The sequence below is a fragment of the Argiope bruennichi genome, chromosome 1 (genome assembly GCF_947563725.1).
Source record: "Argiope bruennichi chromosome 1, qqArgBrue1.1, whole genome shotgun sequence".
Taxonomy (NCBI): Eukaryota; Metazoa; Arthropoda; class Arachnida; order Araneae; family Araneidae; genus Argiope; species Argiope bruennichi.
In genome coordinates this window covers 3,233,341-3,258,544 of record NC_079151.1, presented here as the reverse complement: position 1 = coordinate 3,258,544, position 25,204 = coordinate 3,233,341, and the positions used below count along the sequence as shown (strand labels likewise).

The 25,204-nt window shown below is 28.7% G+C and overlaps 1 protein-coding gene across 1 annotated transcript in view; it reads left to right on the top strand.

Moving 5' to 3' along the window:
* Window positions 1-24,226, top strand: part of LOC129972034 (sterol O-acyltransferase 1-like) — a 29,143-nt gene extending 4,917 nt beyond the window's left edge. The window contains exons 3-11 of the mRNA XM_056086018.1: window positions 51-113; window positions 1,804-1,911; window positions 3,996-4,147; window positions 13,106-13,205; window positions 15,212-15,485; window positions 17,855-17,953; window positions 18,515-18,644; window positions 21,668-21,810; window positions 23,860-24,226. Coding sequence (XP_055941993.1) covers window positions 51-113; window positions 1,804-1,911; window positions 3,996-4,147; window positions 13,106-13,205; window positions 15,212-15,485; window positions 17,855-17,953; window positions 18,515-18,644; window positions 21,668-21,810; window positions 23,860-23,976 — 1,186 coding nt within the window. The 3' untranslated portion in view covers window positions 23,977-24,226. The remainder of the gene's footprint in view (window positions 1-50; window positions 114-1,803; window positions 1,912-3,995; window positions 4,148-13,105; window positions 13,206-15,211; window positions 15,486-17,854; window positions 17,954-18,514; window positions 18,645-21,667; window positions 21,811-23,859) is intronic.
* The last annotated feature ends 978 nt before the right edge of the window (window positions 24,227-25,204 follow it).

Here is a 25,204-nt window from a genome sequence, read left to right as displayed (position 1 = left end):
TTCTGCCTGCAGTTTTCCATCCACATTTATTCATCTAAAATATTTTTCAGAGGTTCTGAAGCTCCGAGGGAATTACGAAGAAAAGAATTTGTTTTAAGAAATTCAACTTTAACGTAAGTCATAAGATTATTACTTTAATTTAAATATATTTCACTCCATTCAGATAACCATGAAAATGATGTTTTATTTTAGATGCCATGCCATTAAATATTTTTGCTAAAGTATCATTAATTCTTATAACTTTTAAGTTTAATAAATACTATTGTTTCAAAATATTTAAAATTACGAGGAAAACCAAAGAATAGTTCCTTGACTACAACCACTTTATATATATATATATATATATATATATATATATTATTTCAAATGAAAGTTCATTATTCCTAGATTTGTATATAAGTCACCAGCCATCTTGGCTTAGTTGAATATTGAACTCGATGTGATTAACCATGGTTCAAATCTTTTTAATGGTAGCTTGGTTCAATCTTTCATTTTAAATGTTGTTTATTGCTAATTTATGTTTCTAGAGAATAATAGATCTTTTTTTACATTTCTGAATAATTATTCCCGAATATTCTTCGAATACATAGAAGAATTTTGAGATGCCCTACAAGTTGTGGACAGTTTTCCTATTCTCGTATGTTACGATATGCTTCAAAATAATAAATTTTATTTTATCGTTAAATTGTATTCTGATTTCTTTGCAATTTTTTTTTCCATTTTTCACTAAACCTGAGGTCATTTCGAAGTCACTTAACTCGATAATCGAAAATATTTGCAATGTTTTTCATTTAACTTGTATGTCAATTGATATTTCAAAAAGATTTGTGAATATCGCTCAGTTATGCTGACTTCATAATAGAGTATAGAAGACTTGAGTCAGGTTTCAAAACAGGGACTTTTTTCTTTTACGAAATTCCTGCAAAATCATAATTTATATTCTATGGATGCATGCAGTTTCGTTGTGTTTATATTATTTTCTTAATTCTCATTTATAGTACACGATAAAGCATATGCTATTTTACAAATAAGAAAATGTCTGCAGAAATAATTTCAAAAACGAATTTTTATTCAATTTAAATTTGATTTATTTCATGTTAAGAAGGACTGACGATTGTTATTCCTTTTTAACACGCATTCTGATATGCTGGAAATTAGAAAATTTTAATTCCTGAGTACTTCGAAAAAATGCAATATTTTAATACTTCGAAACTTAATTTCTTATTTTATCAATCAATTCAACTAAATTTGAGTTGAATTTAAATGTCTGGGAAAATGCGAAATATGTGGCTTCACAAATTCAAACTCCCTTTGCGTTGTAAATAATTTCAGAAAAATAATTACCTTATTACACGATAATTTTAATTATGAATGAAAGATTAATAGGAAGAGTAAAAAAAATTAAATGAAAGCTATTCTGAGTTTAAATATATTAATAAAAGTAGCTCCAAAGAATAGTTTTATTCGGTTCATTGTTAAATTTGACGATATCTAATATGGCGAATTTTTAGCGAATCTTAATGCTGTTTAATTTTTAATAAAAATGTCTATACTTGCGCATACGAAGAAATAAAATTGCTATCATGTTGATACCACCTGAAATGTTAACATGGTTTTTTTTATACAATATTCTTTTATTGATCAAAATATGTAATTTTAAATAATTTTGATTTCTAATAAAATGTATCAAGAAATTCTTAAGAATCTCTATCTGATTTTATGTTTAAATCTTAAAAATTTAAAACATTAAGCATTTTAAAAAGTTATTTTTATTATTATTATTGATTTTCCGTTTCTATTCAGAAATCTTTGGAGAAGTCCTAATGTACGCTCTTTATACAACTTAATTCTTGCTTTTTTTGTATTCCTGTACCTGCACATCGCTATCTTCTATTACTTTAATGTTGAACGGTAAGTACCAGATATTTTTTTCTTTTCTTTCTTAGATTCCGTTTGCATTCAGTTTCTAGAAATTACTATGCTTTAATCTTCATTTGAAAAAAAATGTATATATAAGCATACAATTCTTTTATTTTAATCGTCTACCATAGACTTGTTTATTAATCACAATACGTAAGCATACCATTACTTAACCCATCTTTGCATGATGATAGAAATTTCCATCATAACATCTAGTGAACAAAAAATGAACTCAAAACAGGTGTACTGTAAATTTATTGACTTTTTCGCACCTATTGCGTAATAAGGAACGTAGCTGTCAAAGAATTTAAATGTCACAATCATTATAGGAGGTTTGAACTTGCCATTTCGCTGCTTGTTGTGGTTGGAAGAAACTTTCTATTTCTTGAATATTTTTTATAACACATCTGATTTCTTTTTCTTTTCTTTTCTTTTTTTCTAATAAATACGATAATGAGTGGAGGAATTTAGAAGAGAGGGACATTGAAGATTTCCTTTAATCTAGAGCAGGAATTATCCTGATTTATTTCACAAAAAAAAAACCATGCAAAGGAGGGTTAAAAATCAGTAAACAATGTGATCTGAATCATGCCGCAGAATATAGAAATGCGCCAGTTGATCATTTATGATATGCACAAATTTAAACTGGATCACTGATCAATTTATATTAAAGGTTTTTACTTTTAAATATCATATAAAGCCTAATGATGATAATCCGCATGGAAAAATTTTAATATTGTTATAAACCTAATTCAATTTTGAAAGGTATTTACTGATTAACAATTTAAAGTAAACAATACAGCATGATATCCATATTTTCCTCCCTTTTGTTCAGGGCAAATTATCATTTGCATTATTTTATTCGTTCATTGACAATATTTTTTCTATTATTAATTGGACGATAAATTCTTATAAATTGAATTTTAATCGTTTTTTTTTTTCTTCTTTTTTATTACTCTGCTTCCATTTATTTAAAATATTTGGAATAATCCCTTTTTTATTTTTACTGATTTTATGAAAATTTCTATTCGCTCATTTTTCTTCACTCTTTATGACATATACTTTATTTTATGTCTTCATATATGTGATGGATTTTTACACTTTTGTGACGCAAATTTTTATGTGAATTTTATTATGATATTTGGATAATCTAAACATTTTAACTGTACAGAGTTGACGAAATAAATTCACTGAACGCAGATTTTATTGTTGATTATTTATATTTAAGCACAATAATATACATAATTTTTTATAAAACATATTACATTAATACAATGTCATATGTTCTGTATCATTTTTTTTATTTCTTTCTCGAATTATGTTCTAAAATCACATAGCCACATTTTTTTTATGTTCTCTGGATAAACATTTGAAATTTTTAATTGAAATAGTGTGTTCGTGTTTTGCCTTCTTCTCAGTCTAGCTTTTGAGGAATACTATTTATTATAACTGCATTATAACTATTTTCTGTGCTATTCCGATTCAAGAAGCTATTTGTGTTCCAGTCAGGTGCAGTTTTTATAATTATAATTAAATTTAATCTTATTTTAAAAATATGTTAGTAAATTGTTTATAGTTAAACATATTTCTACCTTTAAAATTACATATTTTGCTACTTTTTATTCATTTGATCATGGTTCAAAATTGAGAAATCTGTTCCAAATAATCTTTTGTAGTAACATTATGCAAACAAAACTAAATTGAACTATTTTTTAATTTTTCATTTGTTCTTTTATTTGCTAAAAATTGAGAAATCTGTTCCAAATAATTTCTTATAGTAACATTATTCGAACAAAGCTAAATTGAACTATGTTTTAATTTTTCATTTGTTCTTTTATATAAACCTTTACTCCCATTGAGACTTTTAGGTCGACCCAACTACCTTAATAAAAAAATATGTTTAAAAAATAGTTGATACTTAAAAAACTAAGGGATATATTCGATCAGGTTGCGTAAATATTTTTTAAGTCCATAATCCAACTCAAATAAAGTTTTTTTTTAAATTTAAATTATGATTTTATGAATAATTGTGGCATTCTATTCGTTATTTTATTTTATTGTGATTTAAATTTTAGGTTAAAAAGAGATTTAGCATTGGTTTCATGGTCATTTGGTCAGTTTCACATTGTTACTGCCGTATGGATTGGCATCAACTTATCGATTGTTTTCTTTTTACATCCTGTCTTTCGATTCTGGGCTTCTTCTAGAGCATTTGCGAAGAAGAAGGGTAAGTATTAAGTATTTTTGGGTATCTTTAATAAATATGCCATTGAAATAATGTATAGTCCAGAAAAATATGGGATAAAGTAGAAATGAAGTGATTTGTGTTGTCTCAAGTGAAAGATATGATGATAGTAAGATAATATTCATATGATTCAAGTGATACTATTCATCTTCTTTATAAAAAGTTAATTTTTATTTTATTTATTATTTTATATTTTTAAGCTTACTAAAGGGAAATATTTTCCAAAATGTTTACAAACATTTTGAAACAAACATATTTAATTTTGAAGTCAGTGTTGCTTTGCTAGATCTTTGATCATTTTTGAAAGCATGTTACATTTAAAATGAAAACATCCGCATATTTTATGACTTTCAAATTCAAAGCTTAGTGTTATGTTGCAAATGGAAAAACTGATTGTTATATAGTTCCTTAGAAAATATATAATTTAATTATATTGTGATTAAGATACGGCATTTCTTATATTTAAAATTTCTATAACGAAAGAGAACGTTGTGCACAAAAGACAAAAGCTTCATATGATGATAGAATTTTTCATATGCTTGTGAAACTGGTAGAATCGAGAGCTGAATGTGTTTTCTGCTCGAAACATTTAGACATAATTTTTATGAAATATGAAATTTAAATTTCCAGATACTTTGGTGTCATATTTTTGATCTTAAAACGCACTAACTTCTTTGAACTGTGATTTACATTTTATATTTTGCTTTTGGAAGTAATTTTTAACTAATCAAATAAGACTTTAGAAAACTCTTAAGATATTTATTTTTAGTTATGAGATTCAGGTCTTTAAAATGATCTCAAATACCTTAGCTAAAACTTAGTCCTTCCAGTTATTCTCGCTTTGTGTATAAAGAAATACAAAAGACCATGTTAGCACTATAAAATTCAGACTCCGACTTCAAGTACATCTTTCCAAAAATGATGATTTGAATAAATCATTTTTAGGACTTGATTCAGCAAATATACTTATGCTACTTCATTCATCTTTACAGGATTTGTATGCCACGATGCACTGTATTTCTCTCTTAAGCGTTCCCTATTCTATTTGAATTTTTTTTTAATTCCCTAAAATTCTAATTGGATTTTTTTTAATCCTTTAAATTCTACTTGGATTTTTTCGTGTATTTTTTTTGTTGTTGTTATGTGTGAACTTTCCATGACAAAAATAATTTTTTTGTTTGAAATTAAAAAAAAAAAAACTATGAAAAAACTAACTAAATTACATTCCAATATTTCCTTCATACCGAATCGTCGTTTATTGCCAAGAGTTCAGTTTAAAGATTGATTGTTGTTGTTTTTCTGTAGTTTATTTGGCGCAAGAGTCATATTTGGCTTAAAGATTGAAAAGGTTGCTGGATAGAGATTCGATTGACCGCTGGGCTGTTGTATGGCAAACCTCCGTCCACTCCTGCTAGATTTGGACGGAGGTTTGAAGAGGATATGGTGGTTCACTTTTCACCTGCATTTTTTAATCGCGTTCTAAATTGAAAGTTGAATCCTAAAAGAGCTCCAATATAGTTTCAAAACGGGTCGTTATTTTGACAAAAGCTGAAAATCTCAGTTATTGGTTATGTACTTATGCAATTTGATTACGCTTTTATTGAAAGGATTTAAAATTTGAATGCAAAAACATAACATTGCAGATTATTTTTTTTTAATATTTTGTCAAACTCTTTTATCTTAGGGAATTTCTCATTTTTAAATCTGTATTTAACCATAAATTTATTTTAGCTTTTAATTAAATGCTACGTTTTATTTTTTACTTCTATTGCTATTGCTTAAAAAAGAAAAGAGCATCTCATATTCTTAAGAGAATTTAATTGATTTTTGTTTTTTAAATTAATATTTTTATTAATTTTAAATAAGCGTATACAGAATTAAAGAACGTAAATTCTGTATTTAATGCATGATACGTCGTTAAAGGATTCAGTTAAAATAGTAATTCATTTAAAAGATTTTAAAAAAGAACGCTTGAGTGTGACTTTAAATTTCTCAGTTGTCATGTGAATGGAAATGACCATAACCCCCCCCCCCTAAAAAAAATTTCTTTTAAGACCAAAAATGAATAAGCTTTGAGGATGTCGTAATTAGGGTTACGTGCAGTTGTGGTTGACTCCAATTATTGCAACATGTTAGAAAAATAATTTTATTTACTTTTAAACTTAAGAAATGAAACAAATAATTTTGATTCACTACAAGCTTCACCGAGGCGAGTGCGCGAACATTCCGAAGAAAACGGAGAGAATAGCTTTTTAGAAGCATCGTGCGTGTCAATACCCGGATGATGTGCAGCGCGCCATTACGTCACACACAGCCTCGACGGAGACTGTAGTTTACAGATTCATATGGAAAGATGATAGGCATTCGCTACAAGATCTTTGGAGGAATAATGTCTGAAATGCGTGCCCCATAACACTAGATTTGAGACTGAATAGCCATTGGATATTTTACGTATCACCAAAGTAGCGCATATCTAACTTTTTTAAACTCATTATTTGATATAAAGGAAATAACTCGCAATTTCTTCGCAAAGAAGATATCAAGTTTACACCAGTACTATAATTTACTCATCCTTTATTCAATCCTGAAAGGTGTTTTATAATTCTGCTTTTCAGTACCAAAGGAATGTAATTTAAAAAAGACGATTTTCCAGTTACAACAATTTTGTATACAAAATCTGATATTACATCAAGTCATAACTAGGTAAATTTATTAAGAATACACTTTTTATAATTTATTCTGGTTAATATGAATATAAATCCTCAAATAACGAATTGAAGTTTTTCCATTTTTATTTTTCATTTTTCTGGAAAATTGGTATAAAGTGGCTTACGTTTAAATTAAAGAATTAATTTTAAATTAAATTAAAGAACGTTTCTGAATTAAAGAATTTATGATCTCTCAATATTTAGAACTCTGTATGTATAACGATGGATACTTTAATCTCTTTATAGATTTTGTGATTCAATATTTTGCACTTTATTCATTTCGTATGAAACAAAAACAATGGATAAACATGAGTAGATATGAAAGTAATAGATATTTGAATCTTTTTATAGGCCTTTATGATTTGATGCTTTGCACTTTATTCATTTCGTATAAAGCAAAAGCAATGGATAAGTATGAATGGATATGAAAGTAATGGATACATTAATCTCTTTATAGGCCTTTATGATTTGATATTTTGAACTTTATTCATTTCGTATAAAGCAAAAACAATGGATTAGTATGAATAGATATGAAATTAATGGATATTTTAATCTCTTTATAGGACTTTATGATTTGATGTTTTGCACTTTATTCGTTTTGTATGAAGCGGCTTTGCTGATAATTCCACCAAAAATAATCATAGACTGCAATATACCACCCGCATCATCTTGCGAGTTAGTAATGGAACAGGTCAGTATTGTATTCTTTTTTTATAAACCAAGTATACATAAATATGAGTTAATAGAGTATACAAGTTAAGAGTTAAATAAGAATTTAATGTTGTCTTTATTTCTCTTACATTTACGTTATGTTATAATTAATACTTCTCTCATTCGGTGAAACATCAGAAATCTATTAATTAATAAATTGCAAAACCATTTAGGGATGATATTCTAAATATATAAAAGATCTGGTTTATCTTTCTGTTCGTTTTAATCGTCGCTTTACACTCTTGGATCGTTTTATATATCGAGATGAAATATGGGTCACAGATGGATTATCCCAAATGGAAATTTTTTTAAAGCTATTTTAAAATTCGAATTAATTTTTATTAACTTGATTCTAAATGATAAATTAGAATTAATAGTTGGGAAATTTTAGGAATCATCATAATTTTGTTTGCAATTGGAGAGCTATAATTTTTGTATCATTCTAGAGTTCAGTACATTTCTAATTATCGTAACTTGAAGTTTGTAACTGAAAATTGATCTGTGCAACTTTTCTAATTTTAGTGTGTTTTCTATTTATTTATTTTACTGAATAAACTTTTTTTCCAAGTTGACCTACGGGACTTAATTATTAATTAAACACCAGGCTTATGCATTAGCATTTCGCGCAATATTTGAGTTCCACGTGTTGCCATTCAATAAAAATAACAATTGAGAGTAAATGAATTATTATTGCATACGAGTTCTTTTCATATTTTTATGTGGTTTTAAAGAATTCTTTTTTCGCTTCTGTATTATTTAGCTCAGTGGTATCTTGATATGATACTTGATAGTAATTGAATTATGCCTTCGGAGGCATTATTTATTTTTATTTCGCTGATAGTATACATAATAGGCAATATAATGTGGTAACTAAACTACAAGTGTTCAATATTCAATTCTAAGGGTCATTAATTATTACATTGGACCAGTTTAAATATCAAGATCAGAAAAAAAAAACATTTATGTATATAGTTTGTAGATTATAAATTTCTTTTTCAAGTTAATTATTTATGGTTATAAGAAAGTAGTTTTTTTTTTTTACAAATCTGAAATCCAGTAAAAATCGCTTATCTAGTAAAATGGTTAAACGTTTAACAGATAATGGTTTCAGGTACCATATATCTGCTATAGTTATAAATAAATTTGTTGAAATTAAACAGAGGAATAAAACGTTAGGTTTAGTAGATAGTTGAACTAAAGATTGAAACAACAATATTGAGATTGAATCAAGTAATAGTACTGAATTATTGCTTTCCAAAGGAGCTCAGAACTGAAATTTATGGAAATTCCAAGTAAAAGTAATTTTACAGAGCGAAGAACTATTTTAGAATATTTAAAAAAATTGCTCCAGCAATAAATGACGATTTAGAGGAAGACATAAAACAGCTAACTGAATGCAAGAAAAGTTATTTAAATTCATAAGATATCACAGCTAGCTGGAATGAAAATGGACCTGTAATATTGCTAAAGTAATATGTTTTTTGTATCAGCACAAATCCAAAGTGAATACTCACTTTGGATTTGTGCTGATGTATGTTACAAAAAGATGTTATGTTACAAAAAGATGTGTATGTTACAAAAGATGTGTATGTTACAAAAAGATTTTTAATGCTACTTGCGATGGAAAACAAATGACGGAATGTATTCCCAGTTTAAATGAAATTAGAACGTAAAACTAAAGCAATCTACGGGAAATATACGTGACCATATGCTCATCACTGAAGTTTTCGATGATTTGCTTCCAGATTATCAGTATTTCCTTAGTGTCTGTGAATATGTACCTCCTGATAAACAAGGTATTAATGACTTTATTAATAGATTATCAATTGATAGATAAAAAAAGATTGAAAATGCACAGACTCAATAAGGAAATGCTTTCATAAGTAAGAAGTTATAGAAGAAGAAACAATATGAGTCAAATGCATGCAAGCTGTAATATCTATCAAAAAAGTGCTTTTCAAAGACTTTGATTTAAAGTTATGTTTTCTATGTGGAAAGCAAATTATAGAGCCAAAACTTTTGACAAAGGCCAATTCTCGCCTACAAGCAAAGAATAATTTAACCAAAAGAAAAAATATAAGATTTCATCAGTATTGTTTAGCTGTTGAAAAATGAAAGTAAAAGCAGTTGGCATTTCATTTTTATTGGTCTAAATTCTGTGGTTAGGCAGCACATGATATACGACAAAGCATAGATTTATAAAAGAATGCTAAGTCTTATAAAAATAAAGATTGTATTGGAAATACAATAGATGCTTTTGGCAGAGATAGTTTTCAAAACAGAGCATTTGATGAAAGGAATTATATTCCAGTGAGTTGAAAAATGTTTTATATTTTCTTAATTTAAAACGAATTCTCATTTTCGTTAGCTCAATAAAAGAGAAAGTCTGTGCAATCGAATTAGATAAAAAATTTGCAGAATCATGAACGACGAAAAAAAAAATTGGAAATAGAGCGGACAAGTTATGCAAATTAATACAAAACAAGTCTTTTTGGAACATATAGTGATAGATTATTCGTAGTCATCACAGTTTTTTAATACAAGCTAATAATATCATCTGCATTTTTATAATGCATTTATTCATTTAAAAATGTTTTAGAAATCTAAAGAAAACGAACTTTATTTTCCTTATGCTCTCTAAATTTTTAATTCTCATAATATTTATTGACGTCCAATTAAAAATGGTTTATATCCTTTGATGTATAGTAAGAAATATTCAACATTTTGGAACTATCTGATGAAGATAAGCCAATAATGACAACGTAAAATACAGAGCAACATAGACTACAGCGTTGATAGCAGATATTGATTGATAAGACAGATCTATTGCTTAGTATAACATACTGATGCCTGGATAAAAAGCATTTTGGCAAGTAAAAATATAGTTAAGACAATTATGATTTTCAAATTATTCGATCTTTCATAGTCTTGAAATATCTTTTTTATATTTTAACTACAAATTTCATTTTCATCGTTTCATTCATTGTCATTGATATTAAATTGTAAAGGAAAAATATTAGCATTTTTTGTATCAATTTTTACTTATATATATTTTATTTCGCTTTATATCTATATTGACATATGTTTTGTATTTCTTCCATTTCAGTTTAGACTTTTTATGAAGAGTTATGCATTTGTTCGAGAAAACATTAACAGAGTTTTAAAGTATAAGCTCCATCAAGGTATTGTGAAATCTCAATTGATTCGTACTTTTCGTGATTCAATCCTGATAAAGCCATAAAATTATACAATGCCGTTAAAAATTAAGAAAATTTTTGTTTCTGGTGTTTATCGTTAGAATGACAATTTTAATAAAGTTAGATTGCATATACGATATAAAAAAATAGCTATACAACTGTAATTTATGTATAAATTATCGTGTGCAACCATCATTAACATCAAAAGATTTAAAAGAAAATCAGAATAAAGCACAGACTGGCAAAAAATGTGGCCCTCTCCTAATCTATAGCTCTCGCTATATTAATTCAAATTTCAGTTTTTATAACATAAGGTTTGGTTAGATTTAGTTTGAATAAGTTATATTGACTTTTTCTTTAAATGCATCACGAGGTCCTCTTGTGTACAAGGCCGGCCACCCTGCCAACCACTGTACGAAGGAGTATTGACAGGAGCATCACGTGGGTTATTTGGGATGCAGAATACTTGAAAGATTTGGTACTTACCTGCTCTAAATGTCACCATATTATTCAGAGGATGTTCGGTTCTCGATGTCATATTCAACGTGACTAAGTCCACTTGCACAGAATATGGAATTCCTTGCCACGAATCCAGATCTTAAACCTTTCCTCAGGCCACCGCAGTCTAATCCAAGATTGATATCCAGTTTCTAATATGTCAGTTGCTGCCGGAAATATGCTTGAAATGCTCAAGATCTCTAGTAGAATCAATTCATTCAAAGCAATATAAATCTTCTGATATTGTTGATGCTTGCCTTTAACAGTACCTATCATTAAGAATTGAATTACCAATGTCTCTTTTGATTTCACTTTTTAATCAGTCATTTCTACTTTGTGTATGTGTAACACTAGCTACACATTTCTACCTGCGTTTTTCGATAAAAATCTGCTTAGTTTAATTTCATCTACTCGTTTTTACATTTTTGTCAGATAGCTTAGAATCTTTACCTAATATAATACAGAACACGATCTAAGTGTAGAATTCTCCCAAACAACATCAAATTTGAAACACCATTAGCTGATATTTAATGTCAAATCTTGATAAAATATTTCACTTACTACAGGTTACAAGGATGACGATGATTCATTCAGTTGCTTTCCCAGTGCGCAAATCTTAATTGCGTTCGAATATTACACAATTTAGTATTTCAGTAGCAAAAATGTGTCCCACTGAAAATTTTAATACTACAAATAAGATGATTATAAGAATTCCCAAGACTGTTAATCCTATTGTGATATCTCGGCTTTGAGAAGAAAAGATTATAAATATGAGACTCGATTTTTCTGAATATTCACTGTGGGTGTTGGCTAGCATTTATGTGAAACTTGCCGTCGATATTCAAGACATTCTCAAATGTGTGTGGTGTTAAAGTGTGGGGTGTGGCTCTGATGTTTTCCTAATCATCTAATTACGATTCAAAACAATGAGATCCTTTCTCAGTGTAGTCATTGTGCATAACATTCTTTTCATAGTTAAAATCTGGAAAAAGCATTTATTTAAAACACCTACAAAAATAAATTCAACTTAAACTAAACGTTAAAGCTTCACTAGAATAAATCCGCTGTAATCGTGCGCATTATGAATATGACAATTTTTTAAAAAAATTTTTGACTTATTTAAAATATTGATAGTGATTTATTAAAGAGCCTTCCATTAATAAACAATAAATAAATCTAGAATCGAACATTGGTATTGTGATAATACTTTAAGCATCTTTACTTTACGCAATTGCATCATTAATTAAAATTGGTATTACTGAAAAATCAACTTTTTGAAATTTAAAGCATTGCAAAAGTTTATTGCATTATCATACGCCAAAGCTGCCTGGGAAAAAAATAGATTTATTAATGAATTTTTATTTAAAAATAGAATTAAAAGTTTGATAAATCCCTTTCAGAGAACTTACTACTGAAAAACATATTAGATCTGATTGTTCAGGGTGAAATAATTTGCCTGATCATGAAAATTTTGAATAATTTTTAAATTTGCATGTTGCACCAAATAATATGCAGGCAATATTCCAACCAACAATCATTATCATGTTAAAAGTAATAAAATCCTTAGTACCGTGGATGAATCGTAACAAGCAATTATGACAAATGTTAAAAATGCATTCCAGTTTTTTGAATTTCATCATTTTTTAATATTTTATATACGTTAAGAAGTTAAAATAAGCCTGCATGAAAGTAATTACTAAAGAAATTTCATAATTTTGGTAGCTCTTAATGATCTCTATTTTTTTCTGTACTTTTTATAAAATATGTACTGCTTTTGTTTTTCCATATTGAAAAATTAAAAATCTCTGTTTACGATTTTTGTTCAGATGATGATGAGGAATCAAACTCACCTCCTTGTCTAGAAGTAGGAAAACTGATATATTTTTTATTTGCACCTACATTAATTTACAGAGATAGCTATCCAAGGTACAAAAAGGAAAAATCCTTGCATTCATTCTTTCATTTATGATATTTTACGAATTTTGCAAGTCAGTTATGCATATGTTTATATATATATCATCAATAAAATTAGACAAATTCTTGAAAAATGCTTTAACATATTTCTGTCGCTTTAAAATATCATCTCTATAATAGAAAAAAATTACATTCGTTAATTTACGTGCAATGTACTGCGACTGACAAGATAATAACCACATACCTCTGTTTTCCAAATTTCATCATGGAATAAAAAAACTGATTTTTATTTTTTGCAAGCATGAGTGATTGTGGGGGATTTTTTTTTCTTTTTTATATTTAGTATGAACATGAGACCTACATGCTATGTCTATGTAATAAAAATCATACCATATTCGCTACTGATTGCAAAAAATTCAATTATTTCCTCCAGTTTTAATATTTGGAAAACAGAAATAAAGGACGATATTGCTTGCTATGCAACGGTATGTTGTTTACAAACAATATATCCATTTGTGCGAATTTTTCTGTTGCATAGATGAGATTTTAAAATAGCATGAACACATTCATTCATTTTCATTTATTCAATATAAGAAATAAAAATACACGAAATCGTAGTAGAAATAGTATTAAGAAATCATTTCCTTAATTTGATAAATGTTTTAAAATTCTAAATATTGTAATTATTCATAAATTCATTCGATATTGAAATAAAATTCATCTGCATATCAAATGAGATGTTAAAACTTTAACTATTTACTCAATCTCATCAGTGGCGAATAGTTCTTTTATGAAGCATCGATGTAAATTGATTTCTTTTTTTTTAAAAAAAAAAACTTTGATTTAAAATAAATTTAAGTAAAAAAATTATTTCGGAAGTGATCTTGTATGAATGTACTAAAAATGAATTTTCTAATTTTAATTATTTTATAATTCATTAACACAAACATCAGAGAATTTTGAGACAAATTTTTTTCTCAAATTCACTATCAGATAGTGATACTATAGCAAAAAAAAATGCATCAGATGATAATTATATTCTGAAATAATTAAATATTGCATAATTTACTAATTTATAAGTATACTTAATTTGAAAACTCTATAATGCGTTCAAAATTGATTATAAAGTTCCATTTTTATTTCCTCACGTAGAAAAAGTATTGTAATCGTTAAAAAAAAAATTTACTCGAGATTTAAATGAATATATGTTAAACTGAAAACTTCCTGAGTTTGTAAAACACATTTTTGGCATTACGTCTGTCTGTGACAAATATAACTCAAATAAGCTTTGAGCTAAAGGGTTGAAATTTAGTATATAGTGTTTGCACAAAATTTGTGTATTTTTTCGAACGGATTTTTTTTCAAAATACGTTCGAAAAATTCTAAATTACTAATACAATTAAAAAATATCTGGCCATCTGTCAACTTTTCAGTAAAATCCGTTCTGAGGAAGTCTGTCTGTACGGCTGTTTGAGGACAAGCTAACACAATAACTACAAAACGAAGAGAGATGTATAAAACTCAGTACATAAATTTAGCAACTGTATTGTAATTACGTATCTAGTTTGGAGAGAAATTCAACAAGAGGTTGACTACTTGTTGGCTTGTATTTTCAGAAACAAATAAACGCAGTGACTTAAAAATATCTAATTTAGCATGGGATTTGTAACTACAAAAAGCAGTTTTTAGCAAATTTCTGTTTGAATCGGTTGAGAAAAACGTGTCAAAAATAGAAATTCGATTTTCGGATACTTTTAACACAAGTCAGAGATTTGTCGCCAAAAAAACTCGCCAAGAATGACACGATGCATTCAGTAAAAATGGTAAATTCACGACAAAGTTGAATAGATCATAATTAAAATAGGTCAATACCATGCAGGGTGCTCTCTGGGTTAACAGCTTTATTAGGGACTGTGAGTGAAAATTTTTGAAAGACTACTCCCTCTGGTTAAAAATAGGGAAAAGTCACGTTTAAATAAAAGTTTATAAAAGTGTTTCACTTTTTCTTTTATTTTCAGAACATCTGGTATTCGCTGGGGTTTCGTTGCCTGGAATCTTTTGCAATTATTTCTTATTGTATTGGGTGACTATATTGTCTACATTTGTTTCTTAGCGAATAGCTTCAACAAGGCGGGCATTGAACCCATACCCATAACTCATTTTGTGTGTTTGATGGCTATTGCAATCTTCGCAGGTAGTATGATCTCGTTCGTAACGTTTTATCCCATATTACACTGTTTGCCGAATGCTTTTGCTGAAATGCTGAGGTTTGGCGACAGATTGTTTTATGAAGTAAGTATCTTTCTAGTTGCGTGCTGATTTCATATGTTTATAAATGTTCATAATAACTGCTGATGGAGTGACTTCTTTTAAGATTTTTTCTTAAGCAGATTTTAAACACGGTTTTTTTTTGTTTGTTTTATGTGAGTGATAAATGTAATTTTCAAAATTCTTTTAAAAAAATCAATCTCACTTGTTAGATGAGTCAGGTATTTCTCATGACTTTGTTTGAATTTCAGTATTCAGTTTTATCATGATTAGTTTTGTTAATGTAACGAGATTTCCCGCTTTCACAACCAGGAAATCCCACGGGGGAGCACCTCGTAATTGAAAGTGAGAAGCGTTTGGCATGGTGGTTGGTTCTCGCCACCCTTGTAGGTATACGAAACTGTGGGGGTGGCTACTTCCTATCGATGACGGGAAGGGCTTCTTAGGGAAGGGTTGTACCGTAGCCGGTGATGGCCCTTAGGAAACAACCCCAGTTCCCGACAGTGTTGCTATCACGGCAGTCCAATCATTCTTTTTTCCGTATGCCTTCGAACGGGTCGGAGTAATTAGTCTATGATTCACCACCAATAAAGTAATATAGCTGACAACAATTAGTTACTTGCTTCCTTTTTGAGTTTATTCCAATGCAGTAAATGAAATAAACAAACAAAAAAAAAGAACCATCTTACTGGAAGCTTCATACAATTTTTGAGGATGAACAAAAAAACTCCTACTTACATTAGCTGTCCTAGTTTTAAACATCGATATTTTATAAGATTAAATACCGTTTTCTATGGATACATCCTAATATTAGCGAACAATTTAAAATTTTCATTGCTAGAAATCCAATACAGATATTTATTGTATATTTCTTTCCCATAAAATTCTGAATAACTTGATTGATTTCCTTAAATATTAAACTCCATTTTTTGTTGTGGTGGTTAGAACTTTGGAAAAATAAGCTTACTTTATTAAATTTAAGCGAATTTTTTTATTAAATTTAATTGCAAGGACTATTTTTATATATACCAATTTTATAATTTCATTTATAATTGTTATATGTAGATATCTTTTCTTTTCCAATATTTTTTTGATATATTTACAATAAATGTTTACAATTTTTAAAATTATAATAGATTGGAGTGTTCATTTAATTGACAATTAGCCGCCTTCGGCGATTAGATGTTTCGTTCAGTATGTTGGTTGTATTTAACTTCAATTAAATATCTTATAATAATTATATTTATGATTTTCTCAAAAATAATTTGTTAACTTCAAATTGTTAGAGATATTAAAGCTTTCTTTAATACCCCTCCAAGGTTTTTTGTATGTTGTATAAGTGAAATTTTCTAATAAAGTCTCAAGGCTTCCTCGCTGAAAACAGAGCTGTTAGTGTAATGGACCTTCTAATGTACATCGTATTTCACAGTGATATCCTATTCATTTCGGTTTATTCCTCATGTGAATCCCATCTCTACTATTGATATGGATGAATGTGGGCGCGCTCTAAATGACCTCGAGTTACTAAATTTTGCTCAGATTTTGAGAAGTATGAATGGGCATTTCAGAGTGATTTCTATGAAATTTTAATTTAAATTTAAATTAATTAAAATAATTTAGATTTTTGAGGTAACTTCTGAAAAAAATATTTGTTTTGCATCGTTTTAATGTCCAGACAATTATCTTTTTTATCTTTTCAATGATTCAGAATTTAATTCCTGTAAGATTTTTAGATCTATATGTATATAATTAGGCTTTAAATCTATTTTGAAGAATATTTGACAATAATATTTCCATTGCTGTGAATGAAACGGAAATCGGTTTCATTGTTTCTTCCAGTACGTAATCGCATGATTTTCTTTCATTGTTTCATGCTTGAGAAGAAGGATTTTAATTAATAGCTGAGTAGTTTATAGACGAATAAAAAATGAAAATCGCGTCATTTAGAAGATGAATGAACTGGACATAATAGAGCTCTGACGTCATGGAGCTGAATTCCATTAAAAAGGTTCTTATACATGATGAACATAACTTATGTAAGACTATTAAAACTACACTGTTTGAAATCTAGATTCTATTTAGTATTGTGCCATTTTTCCTGGAATTGAAAGTGATATCTTCAAAGTTTGGCTCGGAACATTTCTATGAAGTTAAATCTTATGAATGCACGTTTGCTTTAGGAGAACGTTTCTTATTGAGGCAGTAAACTACAAGCGTGTATGCCTGTGAAAAAGAACATCTCTTGCTTTTTCAAATTAAATTTTGTTTTCTTTGATGCTTGTCTTTATCTATTTTACTCTGCTACTAATAACTGAAAGAACTGACGAAATAATGTATTTCTGAAAGTTACTTGCACCCAGAAAAGATGATACCTCGTGTATTTTTATTTAAAGGATTGGTGGAACTGTACTTCCTATACAAAATTTTACCGATCTTGGAATATACTTGTACATGATTGGCTGTACTTCTACATATATTGTGATATGTACGCTGTAAGTAACAAATTTATTTGCATATTTAAATGAACCACATAATGCATAAATGTAATAAGTTCTCTGTTTCGAGAACAGCGTTAGTTCATTTGGAAGACAAGCTGAATGATACGTTTGTGTTTGTATTTTGTGGCAAAAATTCCTCTAGAATTAATCTGCACGACACTGATGGTATTTAAATATTTATATCAAAGAAAAGAAAAGAAATCTTTAATAAGCGTTTTAAGAATTCAGTAATAAGTTCTAAGCTGAAATTCACATATATTATTCTATATATAAACTTAACAAAAATCTTAGATATTATAAGTTGAAAAAGAATTGAAGTGGATATTTGTTTCCAAATTCATAATTAAAAAAAAGCCTATTAATAAAAAAATTTAGTGAAGAAACAATAGTAAATATTAATTTCTTTCTACATAAAATATAACGCTGTATAATTTCTAGATTGTATTAAATCTTTAATATAATCTAATTAATTGTATTAAATCTTTTTTAAAAGCATCAGAATATTTTGCTTTTTAAAGGTATTTGATTATTTATCGCCGTTTATCTTTTGTTTAGATTTTGAAAAGCAGAACTGTTGCTATGTTGTCAGTTTTTCTGCTATCTGCAATTGTTCATGAATATATCGTAGCCGTTTCTCTCAGATTTATATTCCCTCCTTTATTCACATTATTTTACATAGCTGGTAGTAAGTATCCTTTTATGAATTACTTTTTTATTATTCTAAATAAAAACATATTTAAAGCACGTTTATATCTGTGTACTGTACTGCTTAAAGCACGTTTTTTTATAGGAACATCAGAATACAAGATATAATAACCGTAACCGATTATATGTCATATACATAATTTTTTAAATCTGTAATGAATACCCAGAAATTTTCTTCATTTTAATTTGCAATTTCTTTTTCTTTTAATATTAATTTTGCTTCTGTTTCTTTATAGTATTGTTTTCACTACTTCATGATTACACGATTTTGTTTTCACCTTCACATTTTAAAATTATTTTCAAATTTTCAACAAACTAATAAAAGCGTATTTAAAAATTTTTTAATTAACCTTTTAATAAATATTTTGTAATTAGCTATTGTAAATATTATGAAATCTGAAAATCCTTTTTTCTTGAAGATTCAATATATAAATTGAGCCATGCATATGGAGTCAAAACTAAGTATAAAATCGATTTTTCAGTATAACTGAGTATAAAAGTGATTATAAATTTCACGTTTATAGAAGGAATCAAATAAAGCTAATACAAGTATTTAAAACTGCTTTGGCATGTTTTAACAAAACTAAGAATGCTTTTTTTTGTAGAATTGAATACTTTTGAATACGCCTTATTTAAACCGTTTATAAGTGAAATTATTTTGGGATTCCTCAAAATGGATTTTAAAATATCAATATAAAAGTTGAAAGTATTTTAATTAATTTAAATTAAAAAACATTAATACTGAACATTAAACTTTGTCAATAAATATATTAAATTATCTAAATTCAGTAGAAATATTAAATTGAAAAATAACATTTATATCATATCGAATAATAACAGATATGGATTAAACTTCTTTTTTTCCTTTGGAGTGGAAATTTATAATAAAGATTTCCTATATAAAATTTGGGATATTTTTACAGTGAGATCTGAGTATAAGTAGGACAATGAAAATTGACTTTGAAAAATAAAAAATAAAGTTCAAAAGTTGACTGATTCGGCCCTGAAAGGCCCTCTATTCGTCATAAAGTGCTAATTAAAAATCCTGACATGTTGTCGAGGTACTCTTTGTTCCTTATCCGTTGTGGCACCTTCCCGATAAGGTGGGAAAAATCGATTTTTAGCTGTCTTTAGACTAAAAACCGTAAAAAAGTAAAAATGAAATCGGTTTTTAATAGTCCCTATGCTAAAAAAAAATTGAAATCTGTTTTTAACTGTATCTAACCAGAAACTGTAAAAAAAAAAAGAAAAAAAAAAGCAAAAATGAAATCGATTTTTAACTGTTTCTAAATCAAAACTGGTAAAACCTTCAAGAAAAGGAAGTTTGGGGATGATTTGCTTGAGAAATTTTCAGTATACTGTCCACCGTTTCCTCCTGCCAGCTGAAAGCGCAAAAACTGCATGTTTCACAACATATCGGAGTGTTTCAGTGGAGATAATATAAATGTGTTGCATAATGCATGTTTGCAATTCACCTAAGACCGCATTCGGACGTCTGTACACAACATTTATAGGTAACTCCACAGGGTTCAAGTATGTTGATCGTAACGGCCAAGCTGTTGGAAAATGGCGACTGATAATTTTGTCATTTCCAAAGTGAAGAATCAAGAGCTGCTTTGCTGTGTTGAAATGTCCTGGGGAGTGCTACCCAGCATAAAAATTGTGATGTCCACATCCACTCTGTTGCAGTGTTGAAATGAGTTGTTGCGCAAAAGAGATTCATAACGTATCCTATTGACTGTACCGGTTATAGGATTCAAAATATCAATCTGTTCAAAAATTAAGCAATCAATAATAAAGCCTGCCGTAAGCTCTCACCACACGGTGCCCTTTTGAAAATGAAGAGGTGATGGTTGCATTTGGAACATATTCTCTCTTACCAGTGTTTTGGAATTGTGAATGTCGACAGAACTTTGGAGAATTAAATGGGCTTTTTTGTCTACAAAATGATTTATGGCTATGCATTGTCCATTTCCTTTGAAGCAAAAAAAAAAAAAAAAAAAAAAAAGAACCGGCTTCAGTAATAGCTCCTCGTTTTGACAGATCAATAGGAAGTAACTCCTGAAAATGTGTAATTTTGAATGGGTAGTATTGCAAGATTGGCAAATTTTTACGAATCATGCACACACATATGTCTGAAGTCTGGAAAATTCCCTATATACTGCGCATTACCAGAGCAGTACTTGGCACTTTCTATAGTGGTGTAGCCACATCCTCCCCTGATGTCGAAGCAATTGCTTTCCTCTCTATGCCACATTTCACTTCAAATGAGCCCGTCTCTTCAGCTTTATCAATCATCTTCTTCAGACCGAATGCTGTTATTTTACCGGAACCGCTTCTAAAATCCCGTAACGTCCGGGATTACTTGAAGGTAATTTTCGCATAGTCACCATTCTTGTAAAAATATTCATAGTAGAGACACGACTATCTTCTGAAACGCAGAAACTGCTTGTTCCTTATTTTTATCACAAGAATAATGTGAGCTGCGCATATCATGTCTCTGAATTTGCACCTTTAAATTAACACATCTTTTAAAGCAACAGATTTCAACATACTGTGAAGAATACAGCCCCATATATCGGTAAACTTTTGAATTTTTTCATTCATAAAACGAATTTTTCAATATGAAATATTTTGTCATTCTGACCAGTAGTTCCTTATTAACAGCCTTTTGAAAAAGCAATTTTAATTATAATCAACCGATACATTGCTTTACTATTTAAGAAATATTAGCTCCAGTATGCTTTATTTAAGCTCATATTATTAAATACTCTTTTTTATAGGCATAAGAATGATTTAGCCTCTCTTTTAACCCTTATTATATGAATAATCATAATTTATTAAATTTTGGCATGTTATATCTAAATCAAAGTTACATAAATATCTAGTTTTAATTTATTCAAATTTTTCCAATTTTTGTATTCTTTTGTAACTGTCTCGATCGTAATTTTTTTTTAAAATTTGCACCAAACTATTAATAAAAATCCAATATTTTTTTTTCAGTTATATTCATTTTTATGACTCGAAGAAGAACCTCAAACTTCTGGAACTTTTTCCTTTGGTTTACTTTGTTGCTAGGATATGGACTTTTACTAGTTTTCTACTCTTTGGAAATGTCTGCCAGGATCAACTGCCCGAGGATTTTAGTAGGTTTTTCCTCCTTTAACTTAGTTTTACTTCCTACACACGAAGTATAGAAAGAGAAAATATTATACACGTCAAAAAATTGCAAGTCGAGATTTCGTTGAAACTCAATGTTTCAGAACTGCCTGAATCCGAAAAACACGTTTCTGGAAGTATACTTGTCTGTCTGTGAACACGATAACTAAAAAATGGTTTGAGCTAGCCGAGCGAAATTTGTTGTATGGTTTTTACAACAAATTTGAAGATTTCTGTCAAAGTTTGAACAAGATCATTTCAAACGAAGGTCTGTCCCTTCAATTGTTCCAGTATATCTTAACACGATAAATATCAAACAAAAAAGCTGGATGGATAAAATTTGGTACCCAAATTTAAAATTTAAAGTGTAGACCTGCATTTAATTTAGAACCAAATCCGTGCAGGGCTTAACCATCTTTCACAAGCTTTTCTTTACTTTTTTCTACACTTTAACGTGATGACTAAAAGATTTTAAATATGATATGTGATTTTGAAACTATCATTGAAGTTTTATGTCAAATTTCATTTTTAATTGGACGGGAAAAAAGTATATACATTCGATTTTCTGGTACTTTGTACTAACCAAATCCTGGCGATTAATCGCCAAAAATTGCATGCTCTTTCGTAATCATTGTCTAATATCTATTCTCTATCTTTCCAATTGCATTTAAACAGAATTCAAAATCCCAAAAATCTGGACTGAAATTTGATTTATGGTTTTATTATCATAATCACAAATCTATATCCCTTTTTTTAGATTAAATCTATCAAAGAATGAAATGCTTGTTGGTGTATCCGTTTGCTCGTATGTGAATTCGAAAATTTATAAATGCTTTAAGCTAATTTGCGATCAAACTTGCAAATCTGTATAAATTAAAGAATCTAATTGCTCTACTGGAAGTTGACTTGCAAAAGAAGTGCTCGATTCTTTTCTTTACGAGACGGAACTAAGCACAGAACGCGATATATTAGATTGTTGAGATGATACTTCCGTTAGTTGAAAGTTGGGGTATAACGCATCCACATCTCAGACATCAATGTTAATGACATGCACTGTTGCATCCTTGTTACTTTTTTCCTTTATAAATTAATATCTAGAAAAAAGTATCTAGAGTTTTTTTATCACTCAGCATGATTATTTTCACTATCACTCAATGTCTTTCTATCACTTTCAATTTATCACTTAGCATTTTATCTTGTAAGAAAATTATGTTGTTTTGGTTTGGGGTGTTTGAAGCCTCGAAATGCACGGGCAGAAAATCGGCGATTTATCGCTTTTGAGGCACCAGTTTTTTGCTTTTAGGGTTGTTAGAAAATGATAATGATGATTGTCACATTTGGTGACTTATAGCCAACAAAAGGTATAAAATGGCACGAATGTTTGCCATGTACCCGATTCTCCGGTCTGGCCAATAAAGGGGAGGGACGTTGGAAGTTATCGTCCGGAAAAGCGCATAGAAGAAAAGTGAAATGAACGCGGAACAGTGAGAGAAGTATCGAAAGCTATATAATATATGTTTTTTTTTTCTTAGTTTTCAATTTTTCTGGCTAGCAAAAATTTTTGGAGCTCGAACGATTTTGAGAATTAAAAAAAAGTCGTTTTCTAAATATCGACGTATATGCGTAATCTGATAGTTACGTAATTTTTTAAAACCGGTTTAAACTGGCTTTGCAAGAAAAAAATCTGGCCTCGCGAAAAAATTTTATTGATTTTAAGATTTATTTATTGATTTTAAGATGGTCAAAAACCATCGCTTTCCTAAATGTTGGTGATTGCGAGATATGAGTCATGTGAGAACATGTTTTTCTATCGGATCGATACCACTTAATTTAAAACAAATAATGTTATCATATGATTACTTGAAATTTGCGATAGCAGATTTCAATTTTTTTTTTTTTTCCCTTCTTTTCTTTCTACGAGTTCTTTTAAAAATGGATCACATATAATTTTTTTAAAAAGTTATATTATGATGAAATTCATTTCAGATTTAGAAATAATTATATTTTAAAACATTTCATGCTCGCATTGACAGTAGGCCAGACCATTTCACCTACACCTACCAAATTTGGTACATGTATACCTTGGAGGTCGGGAATGTGCACCTGGGGTTCCTTTTTTTGAATTTTTAATTAGAATTTTAACTTTTAATTAAAAACTAACTTTCCCGCCAAACAAATTATTTCTTTCCCCACCGCCAAATGAGTAAGGCTTCAACATTTTTTCCCAACAGCAATGAGGCTTAGGCGTAACATTTTCCTGCCGATTAATTCAAACGATTCTATTCATTTTCTTAATGTTTTATGCATTTAAAATTAAAGATTATTAATTAATCGATCTTTCAGATTCATTCTGAAGTACTTTTGAATTAAAATAACTCAGATTAAAGGAAATTAAAAATTTCTAATCGGCATAGCGTTACCCCAACTGGCGTAGAAAATTCAAGCATTTGCGTTACCATAATTGGCGTTGAAAATTCACGCATGCGTATTGTGTTCTGATTGTCGACAATGGATACGATCTTCGTTTTGAAGGTTTAATATGTTTTCGACAGATTATTTCAAAGGATTGTGTTTATTTTCTTAGTGTTTGATGCATTTAAAACTAAACAATGTTAATTAATCGATCTGTTCATGATGAATCTGAGAAAATTTTGTAGAAAACTTCTTAAGATATTACATAAATTAAGAAAGATATTCTTAATTTTGCATAAGGTTTAGCTTAAATGCAAAGCGACTGTGTTTTTAGTACTCATATTTTAAAAGAAAAAAAATTCATAGTTTCAGTAAAAAATTTCCTGATTTAAATTGCAATTTAACCATTTCCACTTTAATTTAAAGCATAAATTCTACGGAGGCTAAAAGAAAATTAGGGAGATACATATTACGTTATAGTTGAAGGCATTTATAATATTATGAATGAATTATATGACTATCAAAATTTGTAACTTTAAAATATATCCATGAAGAAACTATTAAAATACGAGTTACATAAAATATTTAACTATTAAAATTTTAACGAGCATTAATATTGGTGAACCGGTTGGTCGCCAAGTTTTTTCCCCCACTCTAATGAGGCTAGGGTTAACATTTTTCGGTTACAACATTTCTGTATTTTCCGTAAATTTATGCATTAATTTTATTTTAGAAGTATAATATTTGGAATAGTTCATAGTAAGTGTGGGAATAATGGACAAAAATTACTAAAATAAATTTAAAAAAAAAAGAAAAGAAAAATATATTTAAAAAGTTCTTATTTTCGAGACTCAAACTGAAGGCCAGCAAAACTAAGTGGCTCGTTCTGCTGATCTGGCAACGAAGCTTCGTACCCATAGAGCGTCTGAATAGTCTAAGACTCTCATTATGATTTTATACTAAAACTTT